Source organism: Hipposideros armiger, unplaced genomic scaffold (assembly GCF_001890085.2).
Source record: "Hipposideros armiger isolate ML-2016 unplaced genomic scaffold, ASM189008v1 scaffold_931, whole genome shotgun sequence".
NCBI lineage: Eukaryota > Metazoa > Chordata > Mammalia > Chiroptera > Hipposideridae > Hipposideros > Hipposideros armiger.
Genome location: NW_017732281.1, coordinates 226,598 through 237,877, shown reverse-complemented (window position 1 = coordinate 237,877; position 11,280 = coordinate 226,598). Strand labels below are relative to the sequence as shown.

Genomic DNA, 11,280 nt, shown 5'->3' with positions numbered 1-11,280 from the left:
CCCAAGCCAGTTCTTAACCGTCGCGCCACTCGGCCGGCCCCTAAAGCAGTTTTACTTGTAGGTCATTTGGAAGTTACTGGTTCACTAAGTTATGCAGTTCTTCCAAAAGGTGACACATTTCATTATATAGTATCAAAAAATCTTTTTGCTATACCACCAACAATCTCATCAGAAAAAAATGGTTAAATATTAGAAAGTTGTCACGGTCATGGTGGTAAATGGAAGTTTTCAAAAATTCTTACTTTTGCTTGAAAGTTTAATTTGATCATTGATAACAAATATTGTCAGTTGTTTCCCTTGAAGTAATAGGCTCTCTATGTTCATTCTTAAGAAAATATCTGCCAAACACCTAAGTATGAATAACCACAGCTGGTCTGCCACTTGTTCTTTCAAGGTGGCCCATGAAAAAGAGGGCTTTGTAACTTGAATTTTGAAACAAACTATTTCACAAGGGTTTTTCCTTAAGACAACTACTACACTTTGGTACACATAGAAGTACTCCATGTGTACTTTCTGTTTCATCACACCAAATTTTTAAACAGACATATATTCAAGGATTGAGATTTAGTAACATTTACAACTTCATCAAGGACATTTTTAAGTGAAACCAATGTTTTTAGTTTTTAAAAAAAATCTATTAGTACAAACAATATGGCACCATGACTTTGATTTGTGCTAAGGTATAAGTAGTTTCATCCACTATTGTTTTTGCACCATCAGTGCAAATGTCAACACAGTGAAAGAGACAAATCATGTCTTAGCATTGTGAGAATGGTGACTTTCACAAGGTCACTGTGTGACCTTGCGTGGCCCACATCTGAAGAGCCTCTGGTCTCCTATGATCCTTTTCCAGTCACCTGTCTGGCTGGTTTGCCATAATCACCTCTATGACTTTGCGTATTTTATTCTTTGCCTACATCTCTTTTACCACCAGCTGGCAAAATCCTATTTGTCTTTTGAGATGTGGCTTGCATTTCATTTCTGAGAAGTCTCCTTCAGGCTGATTTAACCACCCTCGTTTCTGCGCTTCTGTACACACTGCACATACACTGTTTCAGCATTTACCACATTGCAGGCAGAGGGTCTACTTAACATTTCAAAGCACCCAATGTGTAGACTCTGTGTTAAGTCTTTTTTGCATGCTTTCACATGATCTCCTTTAATTAATTTCACGTGACAGGTATCATTATAGCCACTGTCCATGGAAGAACCAGACTGATAGCTGAAAGAGAGGTCAAAGCCAATTATTTCAGCAGTGTGGTAATCTTCCCCCCCATTTGTCCCTATGGTACATATATGACACCATTAAAATGTTCAATTTATGATGCCTGAACAATCAAATAAATCTTAGTGACAATCTAATCCCATAATGAAAGGCTCCACGAAGTCCCTCATCTTTTAGGACCTAAAAGCTGTCCTTCAGTGGGGTATTTTCCACTCCTTATATACAGTTTGGATTTGGACTCTTCACTTACTTTGGAAAAACGTGTATTTTCATTTCTTCCAGCAGTGTGTTTCCAGGTGCAGGATGGTGACTTAAGTCACACTGCCATCAAGCCAGAAACACATATGTTGACACTTGACAGGAATGTTTTTCCTCTTAGAGTTGCTTCAAGTAAATACCAATGGTATCTCCAAGTAAATGAGGTAATTACTGTAAAAGCAAATGGTCTATATTTTTTAATATGAGTATTCACGTTTTAAACTTTTTGAAAGTTCAAAAAAAACCTATTTAATACCTTTTCCTACTTAGTCTGGGACATTATGAGATGTGAAAATTCCAGTGGGTCTCTAAGGAAAGTTTAATGCCTCATGATGCTTCACGCAGACTACAGCACATCTTTAGAATGGTGGTGAGATCAGTGGTTTGAGAAGTGTGGCCCCAGGACCAGCAGCATAAGTGTTACCTGGGATTGCTGGAAATGCAGATTCTCAGGGCCCCAGACCTACTGCATCAGACACTCTGGTTGGCCAGCAATCGTATTTCAGCAGCCCTCCAGCTGTTGTGGTGAGGCATGGTTAAATTTGAGAACCCATGGGGCAAAGCAATTGCATCTTTTGGACTCATGAATGTTACCTATAAAGAATGGATAGATTTTGGAAGATATGACTAGCCCACGAACAACCCCATTTATGAAAATACAAGCTTGATAGCAAGGGGTCTGCCATGCCAAGGGCCTGGGCTGCCCTCATGCCCACAGATGATGGCATGCGGCCACAGCAGAGAGTCTCATTCCACAGAAGAGAGGCCAAATCATTTCTCAGCTCTGCCTTCCAAGATGCAGGTAAATGTACCACAGCCATGCTTACGGAGGAGCAAATCCATTTATCGATCTGCAAGAACTACTTGCCATGCCCTCATAGGTAGCCCCAACATGTTTAAACTGCTTCTTTTCCAAGTGAAACCCCAACCTGTATACATGCATTTTGTTACCACTGGAGGACAGCATTCTGTCATCCACTTTCAACTCCCAATGACAAGACCGTTCTTTCCGGGAATACAGTTATAACCACCATTCTACCTGCTTTTGTTGTTGCATGGTTTTAAAGAAATCAGGAACTTGTTAGAATTTTGACAACTATTTGGAGGTATGTAAAAAGCTTATTTCAGTAAAGAATATATACAAAATCTCCTAGCATTTTGCTAGAAAAAGTGAAGGCATTAAGTGTTCATTTTTATTTATACTTTTCTAAAGAAAAGCTGGTGAGAGAATCTGCCCTATCACCAGTCTGCTGTCTTGCCAGGGAGGAGACGAGGCAGGTGGAGAGGTTTGTGGCAAGTCAGAGGGAGGAAGACTCAGAACCAGGTGAATGGCTACTTGGGCACACCTTTGTTTAAAACCGAAAAGGATAGGGGTATAAGGAAATCCTTCCATTTGTTACAAACTTGGGATGGCAGTTCCTTGTTTGTATTGGTAGTTCATTAACTTGCTTACAATACAAATGAGAAGGAAAAAACTTAAGCTTCCTAAACACAAATTTAATGAGAGTGATTACAAGTGAAAATAGAAACATTTTGTTTGATCTTTTGTTCATTAATAATGCAATATTATGGAAAGACTACAAGCTTTAGAGTGAGACAGATCGAGATTTAAAGTCTGACTCTATTAGCTGTGCGAATCTGGCCAATTCTTAACTTCTCAGATTTTTAGTTTCCTCATCTGAGGAGTACAACCAATTTGTAGGGCTGTCATAAGGATTGAAAACGAATTCTGGGATGTGACTTACACAGAGTACATGATTATTAAACAGCTACTAAAGTATTAAAGAAAACTAATGTCTAAAGAACTGATGTGGGTATTCAACCTGCCTGGCTGAATTCAGGATTATTTCAGTGGGTTTCAGTATCAGTAACCAACTTCTCCAATTTCACCCACATGGTAAATCTATGAACTGCTGTCCCCTGCCCCACCCCTTTCCACACACTGGAAGAAGGACAGAAAGAGACAGCAATGAAAAACCAAGTATTCCCTTAAAATAAAGTACTGTATTTACAGACAACACTTTGGTGAAAGCCAACAAGCTTGTTCAAAGTGTCTTATTTCATCTACAGTGAGGGTAAAGGACAGGACCACCACTGACTCATTTCATCCTGTTTACTCCTCACATTATCACAGCATTTCAAAGCAACATACTTCCTGCTATTGAGGTGGGAAGGATCTGCTTTTCTAGGGTAGCGCCCTCTGCACTAACCAGGGTGCAGCAGGCTACTTAGCTGAAGGTCCAGGCCACAAACCCTGTTTAGCGCAATAAGACCACTTTAGTAATATTCCAACCCCAACTTTGGAATGCAGTTATAAAGATGGATGATGCCACCCAAGTGCTACTGACAAACAAAACTGGCTCTTGTGTCATCTTGAAGATATCAAAAACTTAGTACCTGAAAATGTGTTAAAAACATTTCCACTTCTGCCAGTCTACTTTACATACCTGAGAATGTCTTTAGGGATCTGGGATGGAGAAGAATGGGTCCTTGTCTTCTTCTCCGAGCCCTGCGGTGCCCCATTCTCTGCGGCAGCCTTCCCCACACCCACGGGCTGGTCGGCCCTGGTGGAGCTCTCTGCCCCCAGCTGGCCCTGGGCAGAGTCACACCTGTACATGAAGATGATGGCAGGCTTCTCACTGGGTTCCCCTTTTGCCTCCGTGAACCAGTGATGGCGCTGGACCGGGGGAGGGGGCAGCATGTGGATGACTGTGCCATCGAGGCCCACCAGTTTCCCTTTCTCGCGGTCTTTCTCTTTGTCGTCCTCCTCATCTGTTTTACGACGGCGGAAGAAGCTTTTAAATGATATCCAGCGTTTAGGTTTTGCATCCGCTGCTCGCCTGCTGCCTTCCGAGTGCAAAACTGATTCAGCTTCTGTTGACCTGGGAGGGCTGGTAGGCTTGCTCCAGTTGGTGAAATGCTTCTGCAAAAGGTTACTTGCATGGTAAGGGGAGGAAGTAGAGCGTGGTGGGGGGAAGGGAGGTGGGGGCTCACTGTGGGGATCAGTCACTAGTTTGGAGGGAGGGCTGGTGACTGGCTTTGCCAGTGGATCTTTCTGCACTTTGGTGATAAGGTTTTCTGTGGTCTGAAGGGCTTCAGCCTCACCACTGGGCTGCGATGTAAAGAGAGATTTGGGCCGGACTGGTGTACTCCTGGCAGCACCAGCGTCTGGAGGAACTGCATAAAGCTCTTCCACACTGCACGCCTTCGGACCAGACGGGGGCACTTCTGGCGGAGACTGTGGGGGCTGGATAGAAGCCACAATCTGAGAAAGCACTGTGCTTGCCTTCTCCCGGCTGCCGCTGCCCGGCATCTGTGGCTCCTGGGTGCCTTCTGTTTCGGCAGCAGGCTCTTGAGTGGTTCTCTGGATCTTGGTTGGGGAGCTATGGCCGGAACTATAGCTTCTCTGTGGTGAAGACTGACCTCTGTTAAGACAGCTGTTAAACTCCTGGACCTTCTGGGCCACTGAGCCCCTCTTCCACTCGGTGCTGTCTGCAGACCCTTTAGTTTGGGGACATTCGGTGGCCTTGCTGGAGGTGTCATCAGACACTTTGCTTGCAGTTTCTATTTCTTCGTAAGTATGGCTTATTATACTCGTGGTTTTTTCCTTCACTGAAAGTTCTCCACTTGTGCCGAGAAAACTTTTATAAATGGCTAGATTGTCATATGCATTTGGATTGATTACAATGGGAACTTTGATAGCATTTTTGGAACTCCGAGCATACGTTGGTTCGTCATGAATGATGATTGGAAAAGGCGGCATACCAGCATTGTTATAACTATTAAATTTTATTTCAGACAAATTAGGTGACTTAACAGGGATGGTTTTGGAAGAAATGTTTGTAGCTATGGGTGACGTGGGTGCTGACTTGTGACAGCTTTTCCTTGGGGGGACATTTGACCCAGTTCCACCACTAATTAATTCCACCTTAGGTATCTTTTGGCGTGGACTGGTACTGGAAGTCCATACCTCCTGGTACCGAATTGCACTGGACTTTTGGAAATGGGCACTTATTTGTCCTGGTGTCGATGGAGGTGATGTCACTGGAGAGTTTGGGGTAGAAGATGAGCTTTTGGTCTTGGGGCTGTGGACAGGGCCCTCCAGGTGCTCGCTGGCCATGGCTGCCGACACGTCCACGACAGTGTACGGCTTGCACAGCGGCTGTTCGAGATTCACAACGCGGTAGGGCTTCGCTTGTTCTTCTGCAGGAACGAGGTTTATGGTTATTGCGTGCCCGGTGATATCTGTAGAGGCTTTACTCTCTTGCTTCTCAGTTTGTACAGCAATCTTGCCATCCTTCTCTTCCAGCCGGAGAGCAAGGACTGCTTTGTGTGTCTCCGGAACTTTCGCGGAGCCTGTGGATGGCTGTGAGGATGACTCCTTCTGATTATTACCAGACAGGCTTTCATAATCGGGCTCCCTTTCCTTCATGTCCTTGGAATCTCCGGGGTTACCAGGAGATGGTCCCCTATGACAGACCTTCTGGGATAGACTACTGGCTGTCTCAGAACGTGATTCTTCTGTTAAAGAAGAGTCTGGTGATGTGGTGTCCGACGACACCATGCTCTGAACGCTTCCTGGTCCATAGGACACCAGAGAATTCTCATCATAACCATTCAGGATTTCATCATAACTGTCATCATAGTCCACAGCACAGATTCTTTGTAGAGACTTATTTCGCAGAGGGACAGTATTCCATTTTTTGTCCACACAAAATCGAACAGGGGACAAGGTGTTCGCCCTGAAGTTGGCGAAGCGCGGCTGCCCTCGCATGCGAATCTCCATGGCCAGCAGCTCCTCGTCACTCTCATCCCAGCTCTCACGCTCCTCCTCCATGTTACCAAGAAGCTCGTCGTCCTCACTCTCCTCACCACTAGAAAACTCCGGGTAACAGAAGCGGCCCCCTTCGTTACTGATCACTTCTGTGCTCCCACTCAGAATAACGTGCCTGCCCTGAGTGTCCTTTATCCCACCCATCATGCAACTCGGTGGAAGCTTTCTTTCCAGTGATTGTTTATAGCAGTCATTTATTCTTCCTAAGAATGTTTCTCTGGAGTTTGTTTCATTTCCTCTGATCTGAGGGGTAGTATCCAAGCCTGCTATCTCTTTCAACACTTCAGTTAGTCCATTGTTGTTATTTGATCCCTTCTTTGCACTACCATTATTGCCATAAGGTTTAGGAACGTGGCTAAGTCCTTCAATACCATCTGCATTATAATTATTATTAGGAAGTGGTTTCTGAGTCAAGGCCGTCCTGCTTTGGCTCCTCCCTGTAATGACAGGTTTGTCCTCACAGTGTTCTTGGATGCTAAGCTCACCACACACACTTTGCCCACCTGCTACCATCATAGTGGGCTTCACAGCTATAGTGGGTTTTTTAGCCACAGGAGGCCGGAAGTTTCTGGTGTTTCTGATGCGATGGTTGTTACTGTGATTGGCATTAGTTTTCACATTGCCATGGGAGATGGGTGCCTTCTCGGGGTCTGGAGGCAGCTGATGTAAGCGTTTAGGTTTAAAGCAGTTCTTGCATTCACCAGGTTTCCAAACGTGTTCAGTAAAGGTGTTACAAGCAGACATTTTTAAAAATAGAACTTCACAGACAACACTTTCCTTTCAGTGCATGGCAAAACTTTCATCTGTTAGTTTTCACCTCCCCTATGTATCATAGCAGCTCTTGTTAAGTATAATCAATCTGTGAGGGGGGAAAAAAAGAAAATATGAATGGAAAAGGCACTATGAAGCCTTTCATGATGAAAACTGGCTCAATTTCTTAAGAGATTGAGAGAAAAACTAAGTTGGGCACTTTATGAACCCCTGTTAGCCAATTAGCATTTTGGAGAGTTAGTTTTTTAATCATAATTTTACATACTCTCATTGAACCATATCTAATCTTTCATTTGATGTCTCTGTGGCAATGATACTGTGGCCTTCCCCTCCTGGAAATGCTTTGAAACTGCTCTTTCTGTGGTCCACCAGTCCATGTGACTTCTCATCCATTGTGTGTTCCTCTTCCTCTAACCACCCTTCACATTTTGGAATATCTCATTGACTCCTCAAACTCAGTGCATTTGAGAAGTAACCCTCTGGTTACCCCTTTTCTCAACTCCAAGAGACTAGTCTACTCTAACCATTCCCCCTCTACCTCCAGGCCACCTTCTTCCTCAGTCTTTTATCCTAGTTTAGTTAACTGTCAATATTATCCACCTCAATAGCTAAGCTTCAACCTTCGACCACACTTGAGACCTCTTCTCTTACTTCTAACTCCACATCCTACTAGCTCCCTAAATTATTTAGTCTTGCCAATTTTATCTAGTACATTTCACTAGAACTCATTCTTGCCATTATCAGACACTGAGAGTAATTCAAATACTCATCATATTTTTGCCTCAATCCCTGCATAGGCTGTTGTTACCTGATCATCATGTCTGTAGTCTCACTCCATTCCGATCTAGCCTCTACCCTTGTTATTCTAAGTGTAGTCCTCAGTCAACCAGTATCAGTCTCATCAGGGAGTTTGTTAGAAACACAGTATATTAGGTCCTACCCCAGGCCTACTGGGTCAGAGTCTGTGTTTTAATGAATTTTCAAGTGATTCCACTGTTCCATACTACAATCCGATTTAATTTTCTGAAATGCTAATATGATCATCTTTATACCTACCTTGACTATTCTGTGGAGTACTACCTAACACACTGGCTACTGAATGTCAGTGTGCAGGCTAGAGGTTGCTAGCTAAATAAGAACCACCTGGGAATTTATCCTAGAGGTACCTAGTCAATCTCTGATGGATGAGTCTGGGAATTTGATTTTTTAAAACAAGTTCTCCAGCGCCGGCCGAGTGGCGCGTTGGTTAAGAGCTGGCTTGGGATGCCAGAGGGCCCCGGTTTGGATCCCACATATGACGGCCAGTGACACTGCCCTCTACAGCTAAGATACTGAACAACAGCTCAACCTGGAGCTGGGTTGCTGTGAGTCGCCGGCGACAGTGTAGGCTGCTGACCCTGCTGCAGTGGGTTGCCATGGGCTACCGTGTGTAGCCAGCAGCCAGCGTGAGCGGCCAGCAGCCGCCGTGAGCAGCCGTCCAGAAGCCGGCAACTGATCTGCCTCGCCTGGGAAGAGCATAATGATGGTGCCAACTTGGGCGAGTGAAGCAACGTCCTCCACAACTAGACTGAAGAACAAAAAGACAGCAACTTGTCTGTTCCCCTTCCCCCAACCTCTGAGTTATGGGATGGATGACAAGCCCATTAGATTTCCATGAGATGGTCCTTGCCTCCCTTCTAGCCTCATGTCTTGAAAATCAGATACTCGTATTATACTCTAAATTGCACCGGCTACTCATTTCTCCCTGGTACTATCAAAGCCAGTTGGACACTTCTCCATGAACAAGCACTTTCATTTTTAATTGCCTGTTTCCTGTTTCCTCACTTAAAGAAGTTTTTGAGCTTCTTTAAGGCCTGGACTTAAAGATGATATCTTAAACTTCTCTATATGTCTAGCATAAGGAGCTGAATAAACAACAGCTGATTAAATGTGCTGGTTTTAAGGCTTATTTTTAAAATGCATCTTGTGGCTCTCCCTTTGTCTTAGGTACATAGTTGCAGACCTTCCCACAGAACATCACTACAGTCTTACATTTCTACTTTGGGCATTTTAATAAAGTTGTCAGTAGGTGTGTACATGTAAGAACTATTTTAACCACTGGAAAGTTTAACTTCATTCGTGTACAATACAATGACAGACGTGATCCTTGCTTTGGTCAGAAACCCAGCCTTTTTGCTAAGTTTCAGCATGGTTACAAGGAGGAAAAATATACTTTCTTTAGAAAATACATACAAAGCTAAGTCCCTTGTAAAAACTACTCATAAAGAACTCTGCGTTAGTGGGAGAAGTACTGACTTAAAGATCAAAGAAGTCCACACAGAGCCCAATAACCCAGCTGAAGTCCAAGTCCATTGAACCGCTGGAGATCACTGAACCACTCTCCTGAATAAGGTTAAAAATGTACTTCTCAAGTGTTAGTTTGAAAACATTTATTTACTCTTTCAAATATTCTAAAAGCTATGCCCCTTAGTTGATAAAACCATTTCCTGCTAGTCTGAGACTAGAACATTTTGATTAAGGCGAAAAATGGCATAAAATTAGGCTGAAAAGGAAAGCAGGGGCCGGATCATGCAGGGCCTTTTAGGGTTTTAAAGATTAAGGTCTATCCTGAGAGCAGTGTGAAGCCACTGAAGGATTTTGATCAGGGGACAAAAACATGATCCATTTTGCATTTTAAAAAAGGTGGTTCTAACCAAAAACATGAAATACTTAGGTATAAATTTAACAAACTTTGTGCAAGTTCTAAAATCATATGCAGAAAATACAAAACACTGATAAAATATATCAAAGACTTAAATAAATGAAGAGATACACCGAGTTCTCTCAATACTGTTAACATGTCAATTCTACCCAAAGTGCTGTGTAGATTTAACATAATCCCAACCAAAATCTGAGGAGGATTTTTTGGAGAAATCAACAAGGTAACTCTAAAATTTATATGGAAGACAAAGGAACTAGAATAGTCAAAACCATTTTGAAAAATCACAAAGCTGGAGGACCCACATGACCTGATTTAATACTTAGTAAAAGCTACCGTGGTCTTGACAGTGTGGCAATGGCAGCAGGCGGCAGAGGGCGGGGAGTAGGGCAAGCAAGCTATGGCTCCAAGGCCACACATCTAGCCTGCTACCCATGCTCTATGTCCCTAAGCTACAGAGGCTTGTACCATTTTTATATGGTTGGAAAAAAAAATAAAAAGAATATTTGGTGACAAGTGAAAATTATATGAAGTTCAAATTTCAGTGCCCATAAGTAAAGCTCTGTTGGAACATAGCCAAGCTCTTTTATTCACACATTGTCCATGGTGGCTTCTGTGCTACACTGGACAGTTGAGTAGTTATGACAGACTGTATGTGGCGCTCTGATTACTTTGTAGTGCTTTCCAGCACTCTGCAAATTGTAGTGTTTTCACTGCTACATGTATCACCTGTGTGAAAAGGTTTTTTTCAAAGATAAAAACATGTAAAATTTTATTATAGATATGCATTAATAGATGAACATTTGGGATCAATTTTGATGAGAAGAAACACTCACTTTGAACCCTAATTAAGCAAAATTTTATCTCTCTCCCAAAAAAGAACTCCATTCTTCTTAAGAATTCTACTCAATTATTGTATTTTAAATTTTGTCCAAAAATTCACGGAAATGTGTTTTCTGTCTTGTTATAAAGAACCTACCAATGCTGTGGATTTTGCCTTTTGACTGACAAAACCTAAAGTGTTTATTATCTGGTTCTTTGTAGAAAAGTCTGTGACCCCTAATACGGATCAGAACAGGCACAGAATGGAGTCCAGAAACAGAACCATGCAAATATAGGCAAATGGTCTTTGACAAAGGTGAAAGGGATATTCTTTTCGACAAATGTGCTACAACAACTGGATATCCATAGGCAGCAGAATGAACCCTGATCTCTAACTCACACCCATGCACAGAAAAATAACTCAAAATGGACCACAGATCTCAGTATGAAATGTAAAGCTATAAAACTTTTAGAAGAAAACATAGGAGAAAATATTTGCAAGCTTAGGTCAGGCAGATTTCTTAGATACAACACAAAAAGCATGATCCATAAAAGAAAAAAAGAGATTTGAGCTTCATCAAAATGAAAAATGTTTGCTCTGACAAAGATGCTGATAAAAGAATGAGAAGACAAGCCACAGTTGAGAAAATTTTTTGTAAAGTACACATCTGA

General features: G+C 42.6%; 1 protein-coding gene across 2 annotated transcripts in view; it reads right to left on the bottom strand.

Moving 5' to 3' along the window:
- PEAK1 (pseudopodium enriched atypical kinase 1) overlaps nt 1-11,280 on the bottom strand; it is a 298,079-nt gene that overhangs the window by 78,305 nt on the left and 208,494 nt on the right. For both annotated transcript variants that reach the window (XM_019630685.1, XM_019630682.1), the window contains one exon: nt 3,931-7,176. In XM_019630685.1, coding sequence (XP_019486230.1) covers nt 3,931-7,061 — 3,131 coding nt within the window. In that variant the 5' untranslated portion in view covers nt 7,062-7,176. The remainder of the gene's footprint in view (nt 1-3,930; nt 7,177-11,280) is intronic.